At 36.8% G+C, this 18,866-nt stretch overlaps 1 protein-coding gene across 4 annotated transcripts in view; it reads left to right on the top strand.

The window, feature by feature from the left end:
• The window catches only part of FGGY (FGGY carbohydrate kinase domain containing), a 941,338-nt gene that overhangs the window by 552,906 nt on the left and 369,566 nt on the right, over positions 1-18,866 (top strand). For all 4 annotated transcript variants that reach the window (XM_049774587.1, XM_049774588.1, XM_049774586.1 and 1 more), the window contains exon 5: positions 4,931-5,019. In XM_049774587.1, coding sequence (XP_049630544.1) covers positions 4,931-5,019 — 89 coding nt within the window. The remainder of the gene's footprint in view (positions 1-4,930; positions 5,020-18,866) is intronic.

Here is an 18,866-nt window from a genome sequence, read left to right as displayed (position 1 = left end):
CTCTGCCCCAGGCTAGTAGGGCGGCTGCTGCCTAGCCTCAAATTTTGGCCTGGTGGCTGCTACTTCCACTCTACTGGGACCCACAGCACAGCTGCGTGAGCTTTGAGTAGCAGCCTCCTCCCAAGAAATGGTGTGATTTTATGAAGTAACAGAGGATTTTTTTAAAAAAGTAAAACATTTCTGTTCCTTGCATCCAAGCCTGTGGGATTGCTTAGCTCCAAGGATTGCAGTTGGAATGTAGAAGCTGTGAGTGCCACCTCACACACCCCAACTCACCACTGATTTTATTTTTTTTATGGACCCCTTCTTTTCTTTTCTTTTTTTTTAATTGATTGCTTGGTAACTGGAGGATAGACTTAACCCCTTCATCACTTACTTCAGTCCAAATCTGAACCATATTCAGCAAGAGTGAGGAGAGACAGAATTTAAATTGGCACAGCAAAGAGGCTATCTCCATGTCTAATGCAAATGTCATTGGTGCAAGGAAAGAGTGAGCAGGTAATTAACTGGAAGCAAAGAGAACTGCCCAGGATTGAAATTAGAATGAATCTTTAGCGAAGCTGTGTACAATAATGCATTTGGGAGGAGTATTGTGCACCCCATCCCTTACTTTAGATTGAATTACTTACTTGATGCTTCCAAAAGTCTAAAGAAAGTCCACAGTTCTGCTTTGTCTGGAGGCCACAGGGTGGAGATTGGCCTAGTGGATGGAAAAAAGGACCACTCTAGGCTCATCCTAAATCACACTTTCACCACCCTTAGCCCCTGTTGTGTGGTTGGAACCCAACTAAGCAACCACTTGGGAACCTTCTTTGAAGCAAGGGAGAGTTTGGGTATAGAACCAGAGGTTTGAAGAACAGAGTTAATTCAGCAGAATGGAGGCTATGGACAGGAACTATTCCATATAGAAATTTCATAGAGAGCATGGCAAGCTTTTCCCAGAAGTGGATTAAAAATCCATCTACAGAGCTCCTTCCTTTGTTGTTGGCTAGTCTGTGATGACTGAGCTCTTCTGAATCATGGAGCTATCAGAAGATGGACATGGGAATTTCTTAGGGAGTGTGTCTTCATCTTGAAGTAGAGACTCTATTGGCTTCAGCTTTTTGCTTTCTTTTCTGGAAAGGGAGGAGGTGGGTCACACCCAGCAGTGCTCAGGGACTATTCCTGGCTCTGTGCATAACTCTGGCAATGTGATTGGAAGACTATATGCAATGCTGGAATTTGAACTAGGGCCAGTTTCATGCAAGGCAAGCACCTTGACTTCTGTACTGTCTCCCTGGCCTCACTCTCCAGCTTCTGGAGACATTTCTCATCCATCAGACTCTGCCACCCCCTCAGTGCTGGCTAATTACCAGATGTCGCCTTGGGAAGGAAAGCAGGGACTGTTTTTATCTGCTCTGTATGCATTCTTTTTTGGGGGTAGGAGAAGGACTTAGTATTTAATTTTTGTGAAGCAAAGTAGGTGACAACTAAAAATATTTATTTTATTTATTATATATTTTTATTTTTTAAAATTAAATCACCATGAGACAGAGTGAAAAAGTTTTTGTGTTTTGGCCATATTGTGTTTTAACACCCATCCCTTCACCTCCTACCACCAGTTTCCTCAGATGCTCCACGTCCACTATCCCCCAGCCTGCCTCTATGGCAGATACTTTCATTCTCTATTTCTCTTTCTATCCCTCCCCTCTTCCTTTTTTCATTTTAGGCACTATGGTTTGCAATACTATTACTGAAAGGATATCATGCATATTACTTTACTTCCACTCAATTACCAGTTTTTGCCCAAAATGATCATTCCCAACTATTATATTGTCAAAGTGGACCTTTCTCTGTCTTCCTTTGTCTTCCTCTGCACTTCCCACCTATCATTTCTACTGTCTTTGGTTATTATTCTAACACTATAGGTTTAAATATATATTTATATACATATATATATATACATATCCGTATGTATATATATTGAGATGAGTGTGATCATTCTGTGTCTCTCCCTCTCCCTTGAATTATTATCACTCAGCATAATACTTTCTATGTCTATTCCTATTTGAATTCATATTTTGTTTTTGGTGTTTGGGCCACACCCGCCGGTGCTCAGGGGTTACTCCTGGTTGTCTGCTCAGAAATAGCTCCTGGCAGGCACGGGGGGACCATATGGGACACCGGGATTCGAACCAACCACCTTAGGTCCTAGATCGGCTGCTTGCAAGGCAAACGCTGCTGTGCTATCTCTCTGGGCCCTGAATTCATATTCTATTCAAATTTCATGACTTCATTTTCTAATAACTGCATAGTTTTCCATTGTACCATACTTTCTTTATTCACTCATTGTTCTGGGGCATGTGGGTTATTTCCAGATTCTGGTTATTGTGATTAATTCTACAATGAACAAAGGAGTGCAGATGCCTTTCTCATTGTTTTTTGGGCCCTAAGGTCTATTCTCAGGCCTGTGCTGGGTTGAATGGAAGCTCAATTTCTAGTTTTCTGAGGAAAGTCCATATTGCTTTTGAAAAAGTGTGAAGAGATATCAGATTGTTTTGATTAATCTTCTCCCTGATGATTAGTATGGGAAACTTTTTTTTTTTTTTTTTTTTTTTTGCCAAAAGGCAAAGGGAAGTGCCCAGGATTGAAAGTTGAATAAATACACAGCTAGTGAAGCTGTGTACAATAATGCATTTGGAAGGAGCTGTTTTCAATTTTTTTTCCTTCTAGAAAGAATGTCAATAGCTTGCAAATTATCTTCCAAAAGGCCTAAGAAAGCCCACAGTTTTGCTCTATCTGGAGACCACGGGTGGATATTGGCCTAGTGAATGGAAAGAAGGAACATTCTAGGCTCATCCTAACTCTCACTTTTACCACTCTTAGCCACTCTTGTATGGTTGGAACCCAACTAAGCAACCACTTGGGATCCTTATTGGAAGCCTTTTGGCCATCTGTATTTCTTTTTTTGAGGAATTTCCTGTTTCTCTCATCTCCCCATTTTTGGATGGGGTTGAGTGTTTTTTTCCTGTCAAGTTCTACAATTCCTTATATATCTTAGATGTTAACCCTTTATCAGATGGGCATTGGATAAATAATTTCTCCCATTTGGTAGGCAGCTGTTGTATTCTGGTCATGTTTCCTTTGGGCTGCAGAATCTTCTTAATTTAATGTAGTCCCAATTGTTTATTTTTGCTTCCAATTGCTTTGTCAGTGGTATTTCAGTATTTTTTTGTTTTGGTTTTTTGGGGTCACACCCGGCAGCGCTCAGAGGTTACTCCTGGCTCTATGCTCAGAAATCACTCCTGGCAGGCTCGGGGGACCATATGGGATGCCAGAATTTGAACCGATGACTTTCTGCATGAAAGGCAAATGCTTTACCTCCATGCTATCTCTCTGGCCCTTAGTATTTCAATCTTAAGATACCTTTAGCTTCAATGTCATGAAGAATTCTGCCTACATTTTCTTTTATATACCTTGTGATTTCAGGTCTGATATCAAGGTCTTTAATCTATTTTGATTTGACCTTTGTGCATGGCGTCGGAAAGAGATCTGAGTTCATTTCTTGCACAGAGCAGACCAGTTTTCCCAGCAGCACTTGCTGAAGATTCTTTTTTTACTCCATTTTACAGTTTTTTGCTCCTTTACAAAAATATATATTATATGTTACTCTCTCTATAAATTACTATATATTTTAGTTACTTTGTAGTATATATTTTAGTTGTTTTGTAGTATACTTTGAAACTGGGGAAGGTGATGTGTCCCCTCATCTTCTTTTTCCTGATGTTTGTTTTAGTTATTTTTGGAGATTTAATGTTCCATATGCATTTCAGACATGTTTGATCCATTTCTTTGAAAAATGTCATGGGCATCCTTATAGACATTACATGGATTCTATACAATACTCTGGGGAGTATTGTCATTTTAATGATGTTAATCCTCCTAATCCATGAGCTGGGGATGTGTTTCCATTTCTTCATGTCCTCTTAAATTTCCTGACGTAGTATTTTTTATTTTTTATAGTTTTTTTTTTACCCCTTTAGTTAAGTTGATTTTGAGGTACAATTGTGAATAGAATTTTTTAAATTATACCTTTCTTCTCTTTCTTTATTTGTATATAAGTAAGCCTTGAAATTTTGCATGTAATTTTATAGTTTGCCACTTTAATTTCTAGAAGCATTTTTATAGCTTTCAGGATTTTCTAAATCTAATTTAATATGTTCCTTATCTTCTACATTATACAAATAATGAAGAATGAGATCCCATAATTCTAAGGAAGGGTAAATAAAGTAGCAAAGTAGATTAAGAAATAGAGAAAGAAGGAAAGGGTAATGGATAAAAAGTGAAATTTTCACACAGCGATAAAGGAAAAATCTCTAATCACTAGATAGTGTGAAAGGGACAAAAACATGCTTAAACTAATTGGACATATAGCCTGATTACTGGTATTCTCTTTCACTTGGACTGAATATTCATTGAGGCAGGGTTTACCTTTTCTTCTGGATTAGCTCCGAAACCCATTGGCATGACAGAATTTGACATGGCAGGTCACGTTCCATTTAATGGAATAGTTTCTTCACAGTTTATAACAGTTCACTTTGAACTCCTATTATATGTCTTAAACCTAAATCCTCTCCTCCTTCTTTGGAAAGACAGATCACATCTCTTCCAGAATATGCTTCTGCCCCTCTAGACTGGCAGAGATAGGTACAAGGGTGTTTTTTTGAAGAGGATCAATGATTGCTGGGCTTTCCCCCTCCCCTTCTTTTGCCATATAATACTGCTTTTATATCATTTTCTTACTCCCAGGCCATTCTGAACAGATGTTTTACTGGGCATTTTTGGCTGTGCTTTTTGTTTTGAAAATTTTGGAATATTATTGAAAGAAGAGTGGGTCAGAAACAAAGAAAAATCTCCCATAATTAATTCTCATATATATTTAATTTGGCAGAACTTGAGAGAGAGTTGCTGGGATAAGGCGGGACATTTCTTTGATCTCCCAGACTTCTTAACGTGGAAGGCAACAGGTGTCACAGCACGGTATGTTAATCACAACTTGTATTTTATTCATGCTCTTCCATTCTCGGGTGTCTCTATATAGATTGCTTTCTTAACTCACTTTGACTGGATGTACTGTTTGTACATCTGCATGTGATTTTATGTACTTGAAACATCTTGAATCCATCTTACACCGCCCTGCACATGCCCAAACACCATTGTTCCTATGAGGCCTGGAATGTGGGTATCCAAGGTGAAGACCCTTCATTAACCTTGGATGCATTGGAAGGAGTTGTGACTGGTCTATGGTGAAATGGGACTGTTTTTTCCAAAGGCACTCTTTACACAAGGAAAAAAAGGAAAATATTTTTTTTTTCTGGCTCTGAAATTGAAGGCACGAAATACATGTTCAAGAAAGCCAATTTTAACAGGCTGGATGGCTTCTGAAGCCATGTTGCTTTCTGTAGCAGGGGCCTTGAATCAGTCGAGCGTGTAGAGGTGTGTATCCTGAAATCAACAATATTTTCCAAGAAGTTGTGAATTTTATGAGTAAACATTCTAAAGTCAACAGAGTTCATCTGAAACCACTCACTGCATATGAAATTACAGCTGCTGTGGAAACAGAGAGGCTTGATGCCGGTGTGGATATAGATAGACAGCTTAGCCACTAACTAGTCAAGTATATGAGTCTGTGGTCACTTGTACCTTTGGTTTCGGGATTCATAGAGAGTTGGGGAAGGGAGACAAATATTTCCTTTGGAAAATGATGGATATTGAACAAACCTGAGGACCCTTTACAGAGGATGGATAGGATGAATATAAATATAAATGTAAATCTATATATACTAAATATATATGTATATAGGAGAATAGTATTGAATCTTAAAGTTAGTTTTTCCACTGAGAACTATATCTTTTTCATTTTTCTGCTCATTTAAAATTGGGAAGCCCAGGATACAGGTGCCTTTCTTTCTCTCTGTGCTTTTCCTTTCTGTCTTGTGTCATGTTGTGACTTGGTCCTTTCTCTTACCATTTTTTCTCTTACTCAACAGCCCCCCCCCCCCCAGTTTCTTGAGAGTTGTGTGTTCAGAAGTGGGTGATGGGAGAGGGCACATTTTTTAGGCATGTTGTTCCTTACAGGCTCACCTTTCCATCCCCTGAGGCTGTGAGGAAGTAGAAAGCTACCTAGGAGACAAATAAAAATGTCTTCAGCAACCACCTGATCTTCAACCCCTCTCTAGGGGAGAAAGTTCTGGAGGAGTTGTCTGAACTTCAGAAGGTGTGATTAGTCACATAGTGTTATCACCCAATGGGGAGTTTCATATGTGGGTGACTCTCTTGTCCTGGCATTCCTCTCTAGAATGAGTGACATCCATTGTGTGAGTCATTTTTTATTTATTTATTTATTTATTTTTGCAAGGACTTTTCTCTAGTTTCCCTCTTCTCCCTCCAGCTTTCAGTTTTTGTGAAAGAAATATTTTTGTTCATGTTAGCCAAGTATTGCTAAATAGTAGGCTATAGGTGCTACTCTGTTAACCTGCTTGAAAACAACTGGATAGAGAGGAGGAATTTGTTTCCTTCTAGTTTTCCTTGGGTTGGTCTATGCGGTGGACTTCCTCTTTGCCTCATTCTGATGGTGCTAGATAATATGGAGTCACATATTTTGATGGCTGATATTATATTTGCACCCCCAAAGACTCGAGTTTATAAGCTATTTCTGGCTAGCTCTGGTTTGGTCAGATTTAAGTACAGTGGCATGTATACCCTATCAGGGACTCTAAATATTATTTAGATGTTTATTCTGTCACATCAGTTGTGTGCCTGGGGCATGTCCTTGTCTTTGAGTTTCATTCTTATTATCTTTAAAATGGCGATGATAGTATCTGCCTTGTCAGCTTTTTGGGACAATCTTATGAAAATTTTACTATGACCTTATAGACCCAAAATCTCAGTTTGGTCTTTAGCATAGAAAAAAATAATAAAGTAAATCAATTTTCTCGTCAGACTAGTCTGAATTTAGGAATCAGCTAAGTCATTTTTTCAGAGCACAGACCTTCAGGACTAGTTTCAGACCTATTGCATCAGACTTGGAAACCTGGAAATTTTAATTTTATGAGCTCTAGGTGGCTTTATGAGTAAGATTGTACCTAACAGGATATATGGCACTCTTTAACAAAAGACGTGACACTTCGGTGCTGCACCTGTGAAGAATTCAGAATATACTACAAGATTTGGTGAATTTGAAAAATACATTTTCTTGTTGGCTAATCCTGAGAGTCCCTTGCTGCCATGACAGTTTGAAGCCCATAGAGGTAGACACTCATACTCATAAGTGATTAAATGTCTTTGCAGCTATTCATGCCACATTTTTTTAAAAGAAGTGACACTCTTGATTCATTCTATTTTCATTTGTTCAGATTGGAAATTCCCCTCCCTGTTCTTTGCCCGATCCTTGGGAGACCCGAGAGAGATTGCTTTCCTTCCCAGTTCCTTTCTCTGCTAGAGCAGAGCCTGTGGAACTGGGGTGTCCTCACGAAGCTGCTTTCTCAAATGTGGCTGTCTTGTCCCTGCATGCCACCACCCATATCTATTTTTTTTCTCCACCTGTGATTTTTTCCCCCTACCTTATAATCCTTTCTGCTTTCTCTCTCATGTTATTAGGGTGGACAGGTCATCATCAGTGTTTTCTGAGTATAAAAACAGGACCTCAGCAGCACCTGCTTTCTGGAATTTATAGGAAAACTTTGAACACGGTGCTTGGGAAAAATTCCTTTAAAACAGTTAACTGTGGTATTTAGTTCTCCTCCTCTCTCAGTCATAGCAGGGAATATTTTGATTCTGTTTTGGATCTGTGGGAAGAGGGAAGTCCTTGTCATTAGACTGACTTAGGTTCATTGTCCCCATTTTGTACCATCTGTAAGATTTTGGATGAATTACTTCTTCTCATTTTGCTATCCCTTTTTATGCCATTTTTAGCTTCTCATGGGAGGTCACCCCACGGTTATTGAGGGATTCAGAGGTTCTGGGTATGAGATAGTTAGCATAAAGTTTTTAAACAAGACTACATGGTCTTTTTAAAGGAAAATCTCCATTTTTGGTCCCTTGTCTGGAGTAAGGAAGATGAGAGTGTGAATTCTTATGTGCCAATGCCAAAACAAACTTTGGATAGGGAACATGAGCTTGGCATCCCATGGACTAACGACAGGTTCAGATTTGGTGTTTATTTGGCTCTTACTGTGATTGTTTTGGGAGACTTAGGAGGAAGTGAGTGCCAAAAGGCTAGCAGTTATTTTTTTTCTTTCGTTTTTATTCATTTTTATTATTTTAGTGGAGTCCAGGCAAGAAGTGATTATGTCTCTCCTTGTCTTAAAGCTTTCAGACTTGTTTTTGGCAGTACCATGTGTAAGAAGTCTTCATTCTTTTTTTCTCTTTCCTTATTTAATTTTCTCACCTCCACTTTTTCTTTCCTTTCTTTTTTTTTGTTTTCATTTATTTGTATCATTCTCTGAAATATGTCAACTATTTTATTTATCTGGGTCACTAAGATTCAAATTATTAACTGGAATATGATTAACTTAAACTTTGATCCATTTTTTTAAAAATTTATTTGGGGGGCACACCTGGCAGCACTCAGGGGTTACTCCTAGCTTTGTACTCAGAAATGACTCCTGGCAGGCTCAGGGGACCATATTGGTTACTGGGGATCGAACCTAGGTCTGTTCTGGGTTAACAATGTGCAAATCAAATAAATGCCTTTGGCTGTGCTATCACTTTGACCCCACATTATTTTTACCATATTAAATATATATATATATATCTTCCTGTCTTTGCTAATATTCCTATTATTACTATAATGGTAAATTACCCATAAAAATACTTTTCTTTATTTGTACTAGGGAAGTGAATCAGTGTGAATCCTATTCTTTAAATCTATAGGTAAAGTTAGTATTTGGGACTAATATTTTGCAATTCTAGAACTAAAGATAAATACTTTGTTACTTTGCTATGCTCTGTTAGTTATATGGGTAAAATGTTCAGAATTTAGTAAATTGGGAAATGGGAATTTTAATGAGGAAGAAGTACAATACCTAAACAGGCCCATCACAAGTAAGGAAAATGAAACAATAATTAAGAATCTTCCCAAGAATAAAAGTCCTGGTCTAGATGGCTTCACTGGTACAAATCTTTAAAGAAGATTTATGAATATGATTTCTGAAGATCTTCCAAATTATGTAAGGATAGGAATCTTTTCTAATACTATCTATAAAATTAAAATTATACTAATATTCAAAATAAGCAGATGTTTACAGAAAAAAATTTAAACCAATATTCCTGATGATCATCAATGCAAAGAATCTTATCAAAAATCTTAGCTCACCAAATCCAAAAACATCAAAAAAATCACTCACCCTGATCAAGTGGGATTTGTCCCATGAATAAAAGTATGGCTCAAGATACACAAATCAATTAGCATATTATACTACATTAATGAAAAAATGCAACTATATGATCATATCAATAGATGTAGAGAAAGTTTTGACAAGATCCCATATTTGTTCATTAATAAAACCCTCAACAAAATAGTGTTGGATGGAACTTTTCTCAAAATAGTAATGTCGATCACTAATAGACCCACTGCCAGTGGTGAAAAACTGAAAGCATTCCTTCTGATATCAGGCCCAAGACAAGGTTGTCTACTTTCTCCCCTTTTATTGAACATATTATTAGAAGTCTTGGCTATAGCAACCAGATAAGAAAAGCAAATAAAAGGAATACAAATCATAAAATAAATAAAAATATCACTATTTGCGGATGGCATGATAACATGTATAGAGGGCCCTAAAAGTCTACCAAAAAGCTACTAAAAACAATAAACCAATGCAGCAAAGTATTCACCCTCAAAGTCAATGTACAAAATTGGTTTTATTCTTACATATAAAGAATCAATTAGAGGAGAACAGGATTGATGAGGCTATCCTTTTTAAAACTGAATCCAAATATTAAGTATCTAGGAATCAACAAAAGACACAGGATATTATACCATGATAGCTTTAAATCATTTAAGGAATATATATATATATATATATATATATATATATATATAAGATTTTAGAAAATAGAAAACATTTCATGCTCATGAATGGAAGCATCAATATTTTTTAAAATGACTATCCTATCTAAGCTAGTATATAGATCCAATGTAGTCCCCAACAAAATTTTGGTGACATTCATCAAGGACCTAGAAAAGTAAATAATAAAGTTTATATGAAATCATGAAAGACCACGAATAGTCAGATACACTGAAAAATAAGAAATGTGGTGGTTTTTCATGACCTAATACAACCTAATATGGAACTATATAACTTTATTATAAAGTTTATTTATTATAAACTTTATTATAAAGCTGCATGGAACTAATAAAGATAGGCTTTCTTATCAATGGGTCAGAATCAAATACCCAAGTGCAAAACCTTTTTATATATGGACCATTAGCTTTTCATAAAAGAGCTGAGAACATGAAATGAAGAAAAGATAGACTATTTGATGAATGATACTGGGAAGACTGAATAACTATGTGTAAGAAATTAAAGCCCAATCCATATCTCACACCTTCCACCAAAGTCAATTCAAAATGTATCAAAGACCTTAAGATATAGACATAGATATAGAGGCAGAATTATCCAGGATTTAAATCTCAAAAGATCTTTAATGACTTGATATCGCTGGTAAAGGAAAAAAGTAAAAAAAAATGAGACTCCCATCAAAATTAAACTTAAAATTTAATTAAATAATTAAAAATTAAAATTTAATTAATTAATTAAAATTAATAAATTAAAGAGTTTTTACATGGTCAAAGAAAAACACAGGCTAAATCAAAAAGCCAGTTAACTGGATAGGAAAAAATATTTGGTATTTTGGTTGGAGCATAGCAGTAGGGCATTTGCCTTGCACGCGGCAGATCCAGGATGGATCTTGGCTTCTTCCCTGGCATCCCATATGGTCTCCTGAGCCAGGAGCGATTTCTGAGCACATAGTCAGGAGTAACTCCTGAGCATCACAGGGTGTGGCCAAAAAGCGAAAAATAAATAAAATTGCATTTAACACACCAGATAAAGGATTAATATCCAGGATAAAGTACTTGTAAAAATGAACAAAAACAACAAAAAATTAAAACCCTTTGTGAAAATGAGAAGAGGAATCGAACAGTCACTTTTTGGAGAAAGACAAGCAGATCTCCAAGAGGCAGATTAAAAAATGCTCAGCATCACTTATTAGGGAAATCCAATTTAAAATCATGAGATATCATCTCACAACAGTGAGAATGGCATATATCAAAAATAGTAGGAACAAACTGTGCAGGCAATGATGTGGTAAAAAAGAAATTCTTCATCTACTGCTTCTGGGAATCTTGTCTGTAGAAAATGGTTTAGGGATTCCTCAGTAAACTTAGAATTGAGCTGCCATATGGACCAGAAATAACACTTTTATCCCCAGGACAGAAAAACATTCATTCAGAAAGATGTCTGCACACCAATATTCCTTGATTTACTTAGTACAGTAGCTAAGATATGAAATGAAAATCTGTCATAGGTGATCTAAGGCAGATGAATGAATTATTAAGATATGGTAATATACATAATAGAATACTATGTAACAACACATCATGATTAAAACAGCTCTTTGCAGCTTTTGCAGCTTTGTTCTCTCATGTTAAGAAAAGTTACCCATAAAAAGAAAACCCAACACAGATGATCTCGCTTCTCTGTGGTTTATAGAATAAATGGATGATGAAAAATAGCTTTGCTTGTGACTAATCCTAGTTTGAACCCTGATATCCAAAATATACCCCTGAATCCCAGCAGGAGTGATTCTAGAACATACCTGGATGTGCACTCAAAACAAAAGTAAAACAAAACAAACAAAACAAAACAAAAACAACCACAAAGTCATTCTCAGATAAACAACAGTTCTAAACATTTGCTACATCTAATCTAGCTCTGCACAGAAACCAAACATCTAAAGCAAAATAGTCATAGAAAAATGATGAAAAAAATCATTTGTGTCAATAATTTCTCTGAATGTAGACTAAATTCTCCCATCAAAAGATATACAGCGAGGCTGAATGGATCAAAAAACAAAATCCATCTATCTGATACTTATAGAATACACATATACATTTAGTGGATAAAACTACAGGCTTAACTGAGATTAACAGATGGGAATATATTGAACTGAGAAGCTTCTGCACCTCAAAGGAAATAGCGCCCAGGATACAAGAGCCACCCACTGAGTGGGAGAAACTATTCACCCAATACCCATCAGATAAGGGACTAATATCCAAAATATACAAGGTACTGACAGAACTTTACAAGAAAAAAAAAACATCTAATTCCATCAAAAAAAATGAGGAGAATAAATGGACAGATACTTTGATAAAGAAGAAATAGAAATGGCCAAAAGGCATATGAAAAAATTCTCCACATCACTAATCATCAGGGAGATGCAAATCAAAACAACTATGAGGTACCACCTCACACCACAGAGATTAGCACACTTCACAAAGAATGAGAACAAGCAGTGTTGGCGGGGATGTGGAGAGAAAAACTCTTATCCACTACTGGTAGGAATGCTGTTTAGTTCAACTTTTCTGGAAAGCAATATGGAGATTCCTCCAAAAACTGGAAATTGATCTCCCGTATGATAAAGCTATCCCACTCCTAGGAATATACCTTGGGAACACAAAAATACAATACAAAAATCTCTTCCTTACACCTATATTCATTGCAGCACTATTTACCATAGCAAGACTCTGGAAACAACCAAGATTCCCTTCAACAGATGAATGGCTAATGTAACTGTGGTACATATACACAATGGAATATTATGCAGCCATCAGGAGAGATGAAGTCATGAAATGTTCATACATGGATGTACATGGAATCTATTAGGCTGAGTGAAATAAGTCAGAGAGAGAGAGAGAGAGAGAGAGAGAGAGAGAGAGAGAGATGCAGAATGGTCTCACTCATCTATGGGTTTTAAGAAAAATGAAAGGCATTCTAACAATAATTTTCAGAGACAAAAGAGAGGGGGTACAAGTTACATCCCACTTCATGAACCTCACCACAAAGAGTGATGAGTTTAGTTAGAGAAATAACTACATTGCAAACTATCCTAACAATGAGAATGTATGAGGGGAATAGAAAGCCTGTCTAGAGTACAGGTGGGGGCGGGGTGGGGAGGAGGGATATTTGGGACATTGGTGGTGGGAATGTTGCACTAGTGATTGGGGGTGTCCTTTTATATGACTGAAACCCAACTACAATCATATTTTAACCAAGGTGTTTAAATAAAAAATTTGATAAAAATAAACAAAATATTATAAACTAAACAAACAATACAGGCTTAAACTAAAAGGCTGGAAAACAGTCATCCAAATTAAGGTAGACCAATAAAGAAGTCTGAGATAGCTAGATATAGACATGGAAGTGTTCTCTTACATGACAATGAACGAAACTAGCTCATAGCTGTACCAAAGAAGAAATAAAATGATTTCTTGAAAATCATTTTTTATTTTTTGTATATTTTGATGACAGTTATCTAATCGTTTCCTCTGACATTTTAATATGATGTTCTCTAACACCATTATCTTGATGATCCACTGTACTATCTCTTAAGTCAATTTAAATCATTGCAAGATACATCTATTCTCAGAGCTGTATATTATTTCATTGTATATATGTGCCACAGCTTCTTTATTCATTTATCTGTTGTTGGATGTTTCCATTGCTATGATATTCTAGAATCAGGGGTCCTCAAACTTTTTAAACAGGGGGCCAGTTCGCTGTCCCTCAGACCATTGGAGGGTCTGACTATAGTAAAAACAAAACTTATGAATGAATTCTTATGCACACTGCATATATCTTATTTTGCAATGAAATAACAAAACAGATACAAATACAATATGTGGCCCGCGGGCCATAGTTTGAGGACCACTGTCTAGATACTATAAGAAGTGATACAGTATTCTTTTTTTTATTCAATTTTCACTGGTATGAATGAAAATGGTATGATAATTTAATTGTCATTTTGATTTATTTTTCCCTGATAAGTATGAATATTTTTTATATTGAAAATATTTTTAACTTTACAAATAATTTTAAAGAAAATTTTTATGCACAAGACATTGTATATGAAATTCTAGGCATTCCCTATTGACTCCTGACATTGGATAACCATAATTTAGATTTATTCTATTCTTGCTTTCAATTTTAGATTATAAGCTTACTTTGTTAGCTTATTTGTCCTTATCATGTTATTGACTTTTCACATCAATGAATTGTAGGAAAAATATTTTTGAAAGATGGAGATTTAGTACAGTAGGAAAAGTGCTTGATTTGTATCTGACTAACCTGGGTTTGATCCTTGGCATTACTTATGGTATTGTCCTGCCCTTAGATTCCTGTTGGGAATAATTCATAAGCACAGAATCAGGAGTAAGCCCTGAACACAACTGGTATACCCACAAAACAAAATGAAACCACATTTTGATACTTGTATGTTCTCCCCTCCCCCATTCGTCCTGTAACCCTACCTGCTAATAAGACCAGCCCATTTTCAGATGGGTCTTGGGTAGGTAACAAAAGGTTTGGCCTCAGGGGTAGAGGGAAGATTTGGAGAGAGGATTTGGGAGGATGCTGCAAGAAAGAAAGCAGCAGGAGGAGAGATGGCTGAGAGAAAGGTACAATGCAGGGCTGAATAGGGATCCAGCGTAAAAGGCCACACATGTTGGCTAGGGCCATGAATAAAGCTGATATTTCCTGAACCCTGACTGCCTTTGAGTTTTCTCCCCGCTATCCTGAAACTGCAGACCTGCCGGTGGGAGAGGGCGGCCAGGGCTGGAGGAGAAAGACTTCTCACCCTTCATCTCACCCTTCATCTCTCCATCCACCTCCATCCAGCCCATCAAGGGCTTGTATTCTATACTTGTATAATAATTTTATTAGTACATATATAAACGTGAATTATATATTTATTGCTTAAACAGTATTTTCTTTTGAGCATTTTAAAGATATTTTTTTTATATTCATTAACAACTTATTTTTTGGTCAATAACAAGTACTAATCATGTCAAATAAAATTATATATAAATTTTGTTTTGTCCCAGATCACATCTGTCTGTGATCAAGCATGTCTGTGAACTCTTGGTTCTATGCTCGGAAAACTAGTAGAAATCAATTTGAGTGAAAATGAAGACTGAGTATCAAACCAAGGATTGGCAAACAGTGACAGCAATCGAATGTGTGGCCTTGTGCTTAAAGACATGCAACCTTGAGCTCTCTCTCTACCTGACCCCAAACATGATTTGATCTGTGTGCTCCCAAACCTATACACATGAATTAACATTTGATGACATTTGCTTTCAAATGTTCTATCTTTGACATGAATATATGTGCTTATTTGCAGAAATAATCTATAAAGAGATTGCAGCACCATTTGCTTTCCTCCTAAGCACTGCAAATGTGGATGGTTACAATCTTCTATGCAACCACATCTCCCTTATATCTTACTTTCATCTCACAGAAGCCAGGGTATAGGAAAGCCTCATTACTGAAACTATTTTTTTTTTTTGTATTTTTGGTCCACACCCATTTGATGCTCAGGTGTTACTCCTGGCTAAGCGCTGAGAAATTGCCCCTGGCTTAGGGGGACTATATGGGACACCGGGGGATCAGACCGAGGTCCTTCCTTGGCTAGTGCTTGCAAGGCAGACACTTTACCTCTAGCGCCACCTCTCCAGCCCCCATTACTGAAACTCTTAACAGACATAATGTCTGTTTTTTAAGAGCTCACACTCATTCCTGCTATTGCCACTGATATAAACTACATCTAAAACTCTTAGCTAAATGAAGAGTAAAAATTACTTCATTATCTTAGAAAATACTCCTGAGTTTCTGTGGGTAATGTTGCTTAGAAGCAAGCTGACACCAGCATCTGCATGATCAGGTATGTGTGAATACCCATGAGGGAAGAAGGACCAGCTTCAAATCTAGTAACTGTGTCACTGAAATCCAGAGATTGCTCAGGTGTGCTTACTTGAACCTAAGGTATACTGGTTGAATTTGTGCAGAGAGCGTGGAAGAGTAGGCCAGATGTTGTCTATAGTCATGACTTACTACTTCTCTTTATAAGGGTCCCTTCCGAGGTGACTTAATAGATTCTAATCTGTCAGCAATCATCTAGTTTCCTTTTGCATTTGAGAAAATTAAGGGGATTGGGTGCAAAGACAGCTGTGCTCTCTCTGTGATAAGGCGAGGGGAGAGTTCTGCTGGCTATTATCTTTCTGAAGATTGACTAGCAGCCTGAAAGAGGAACAAGAAACTTCCACTCTAGTTTTTGCCAGAAGTTTCTTCCCCTTTTCAGTGCTTTGTCTCTTGCTTTTCTCCGTAATGGAATATTTTTTTAGAAAACTTTAATGAGAACTACTCGATGTACTATACAAGTCATTCATCTAATATATGTAGTTCAATAGTTTGGATATTAAATTATTAATCTTTATGGCTTGTAGTAAAATATAACATAAAATTTATGTCTATAGTCATTGCTAATATTCAGTAGCATTAATTATATTTAGTGTTGCATAACCATTATCACTATTTCTAATACTTATCAACCCAAGTAGAAATGCTCATCAGGAAATCCTGATGCCTTTAATTCCCATTTCTTTCTCTTGCTCTCTCACTCTCTCTTCTTCCCCACTTTCCCTCTCCCTCTCCATATACCCCAGGCTTGAGAGACTTTTTGCCACTATGAATAGTACATTTGCCTTATAGGTGAAGAATCATACAGGGTTTGTTCTTATCTGCCTATTTCATTGATTTAATATGTTCAATATTCAGCCATACTGTAACATATGTCTGACTCTCCTTATTTTTCATGACTGATATTATTCTATTGTAAGCTATCTTTTGAAATTATTTACATTTATATGTAAAAGATGCCTAAGGTCTGTTTTTGTTAATCTAGCAGTACCTCTAGATTTAATAGTTGCCTGTTTGAGCCTGGAGTTTAAAGTTGCTCTCTGGATGAATTTGGGCTAGCTATTGTATCTTTCTCGATTTCTATTTCCTCTTACAGTTAAAGAGGGCTGAAACATTTAGTAATTTGCTTATTGGAGAAAATGAAATGCCCAGGGTTAAACCTTTTACTAGTTTTGGCTATATCACTGTACCTGATTGTGCTACTTCTTTTCACCTTTTCCTTCTCTTTTCAGTTTTCATTTATTTTCATCTTTGTGAAGATGTATACAAAATTTTTTGAGCAACTTGTGAGTGGGAAGGGGACTGGGCTTTGTAGACACCACATCTCCTGTTTGCTCTGCCTTATTTCTCTTTGGATGGCTGCATTTTGGTGTGCATGGATGTGATCAGAATTCAAGGAGCTCCAGAGTATGGCATCTCTCCTCTGCGTCTCAGAGTTTTGGACTGGCATAAAGACATGGTTGGGGCCTAGGAGACTGATGGTTTCTCAAAGGCAAGAGATGATTGTTAGTATCAGGACAGTGCCAAAATTATGTTCACCTTTTGACTTTACCTCCATGAACAGAGTACTGAGACTACATTACCTGCTTTTTTTTTTGACACTTTTCCAGGAGATAATTGTCTATACATTTTCTTTTTAGAACTACTCTGGGTAATGTTGGGGTTCCTCTTACATCTAATCAGAAAAACCAATCTGGATAGAGGAGTTTCTAAATTTTCCTTAATTTCATGTAACCTCTTGGTGTTTTTTGAGATACTGTTTGAAAACTGCCATTAAAATTTTGTCCAGTTTTGTAGATTTTTTTTCAGATGCTGCACACATCTAGATGTGAATTTTCTATGCCTGAAAGATGCAATTTTTTATGTGTATGTAATTGAGAGATGATAACTGTCATTGTCCAACTGAGTAGCAATATGATTTTTCCTTTAATTAATTATCTTTTCTCATATCTTTAGTAGCTTTTTGGTTTAATCCTGTTTTCTTTTTCAATATAGCAAGATGAGAAGATCATTGGATGTAGTTCTTCATTTACAAAAATATCTAATGGTGGGACCAGGGTGGTGGCACAAGTGGTAAGGCATCTGCTTTGCCCGTGCTAGCCTAGGACAGACTGAGGTTTGATCCCCCCACGTTCGATATGGACCCTCAAGCCAGGAGTGCCAAGAATAATTCCTGAGTGTCACTGGGTCTTCCCTAAAACAAAAAATACAAAACAATAGAAAAATGTATTGGTGTGTTCACTGATGAAAATATTATACTGATTGTATCCACCACTGCTGCTGCTGGTACAGTTGTCATAATCTCTGCAGACCACAGCCTCGGATGTCACAGCTACCTCTAGGATAGTCAGGAACCTACTTGAAGCATGTGCCCACATTTCTTTACCTGCTCATATCTTACTATAACAATACAAAGACCTCCTAACTAGTCACCTAGCTACACAAAAACACACAAGAAATATCGGAGAGTGCAAAAATCACAATGGGAAAGTTAAGCAAAACCCTACCACGCTTAGTGAGTGAAGATAGACTCCCTGAAAACTCAATCAGCAATAACCAGCTATTTAATCTCTCTGATAAGGAATTTAGAGAGGAAATGTTGAGGATGTTTAAGAAATTAGAAGAAAAAATGGAACAGACTGCCAATAAAATACAAGAGTATATGAGAGCAGAAAGGAGGAAACTACAAACAGAAATGACAGAACTGAAAAACTTGGTAGTCAAGAAAAAAGCCTCAGTGAAAGGCCTCACCAACAGAGTAACAGCTCCTGAGTAAAGACCTAGCTCTAAGATGAGATGCAGAAAACTTCTCAGTAACAACAGAAGATGAAAAGGGCCACAAAATTAATG

This window comes from Suncus etruscus, chromosome 6, assembly GCF_024139225.1.
Source record: "Suncus etruscus isolate mSunEtr1 chromosome 6, mSunEtr1.pri.cur, whole genome shotgun sequence".
NCBI classification, from domain to species: Eukaryota; Metazoa; Chordata; class Mammalia; order Eulipotyphla; family Soricidae; genus Suncus; species Suncus etruscus.
Note: the sequence above shows the minus strand (reverse complement) of the source record. Positions and strands in the feature narration are given on the sequence as shown.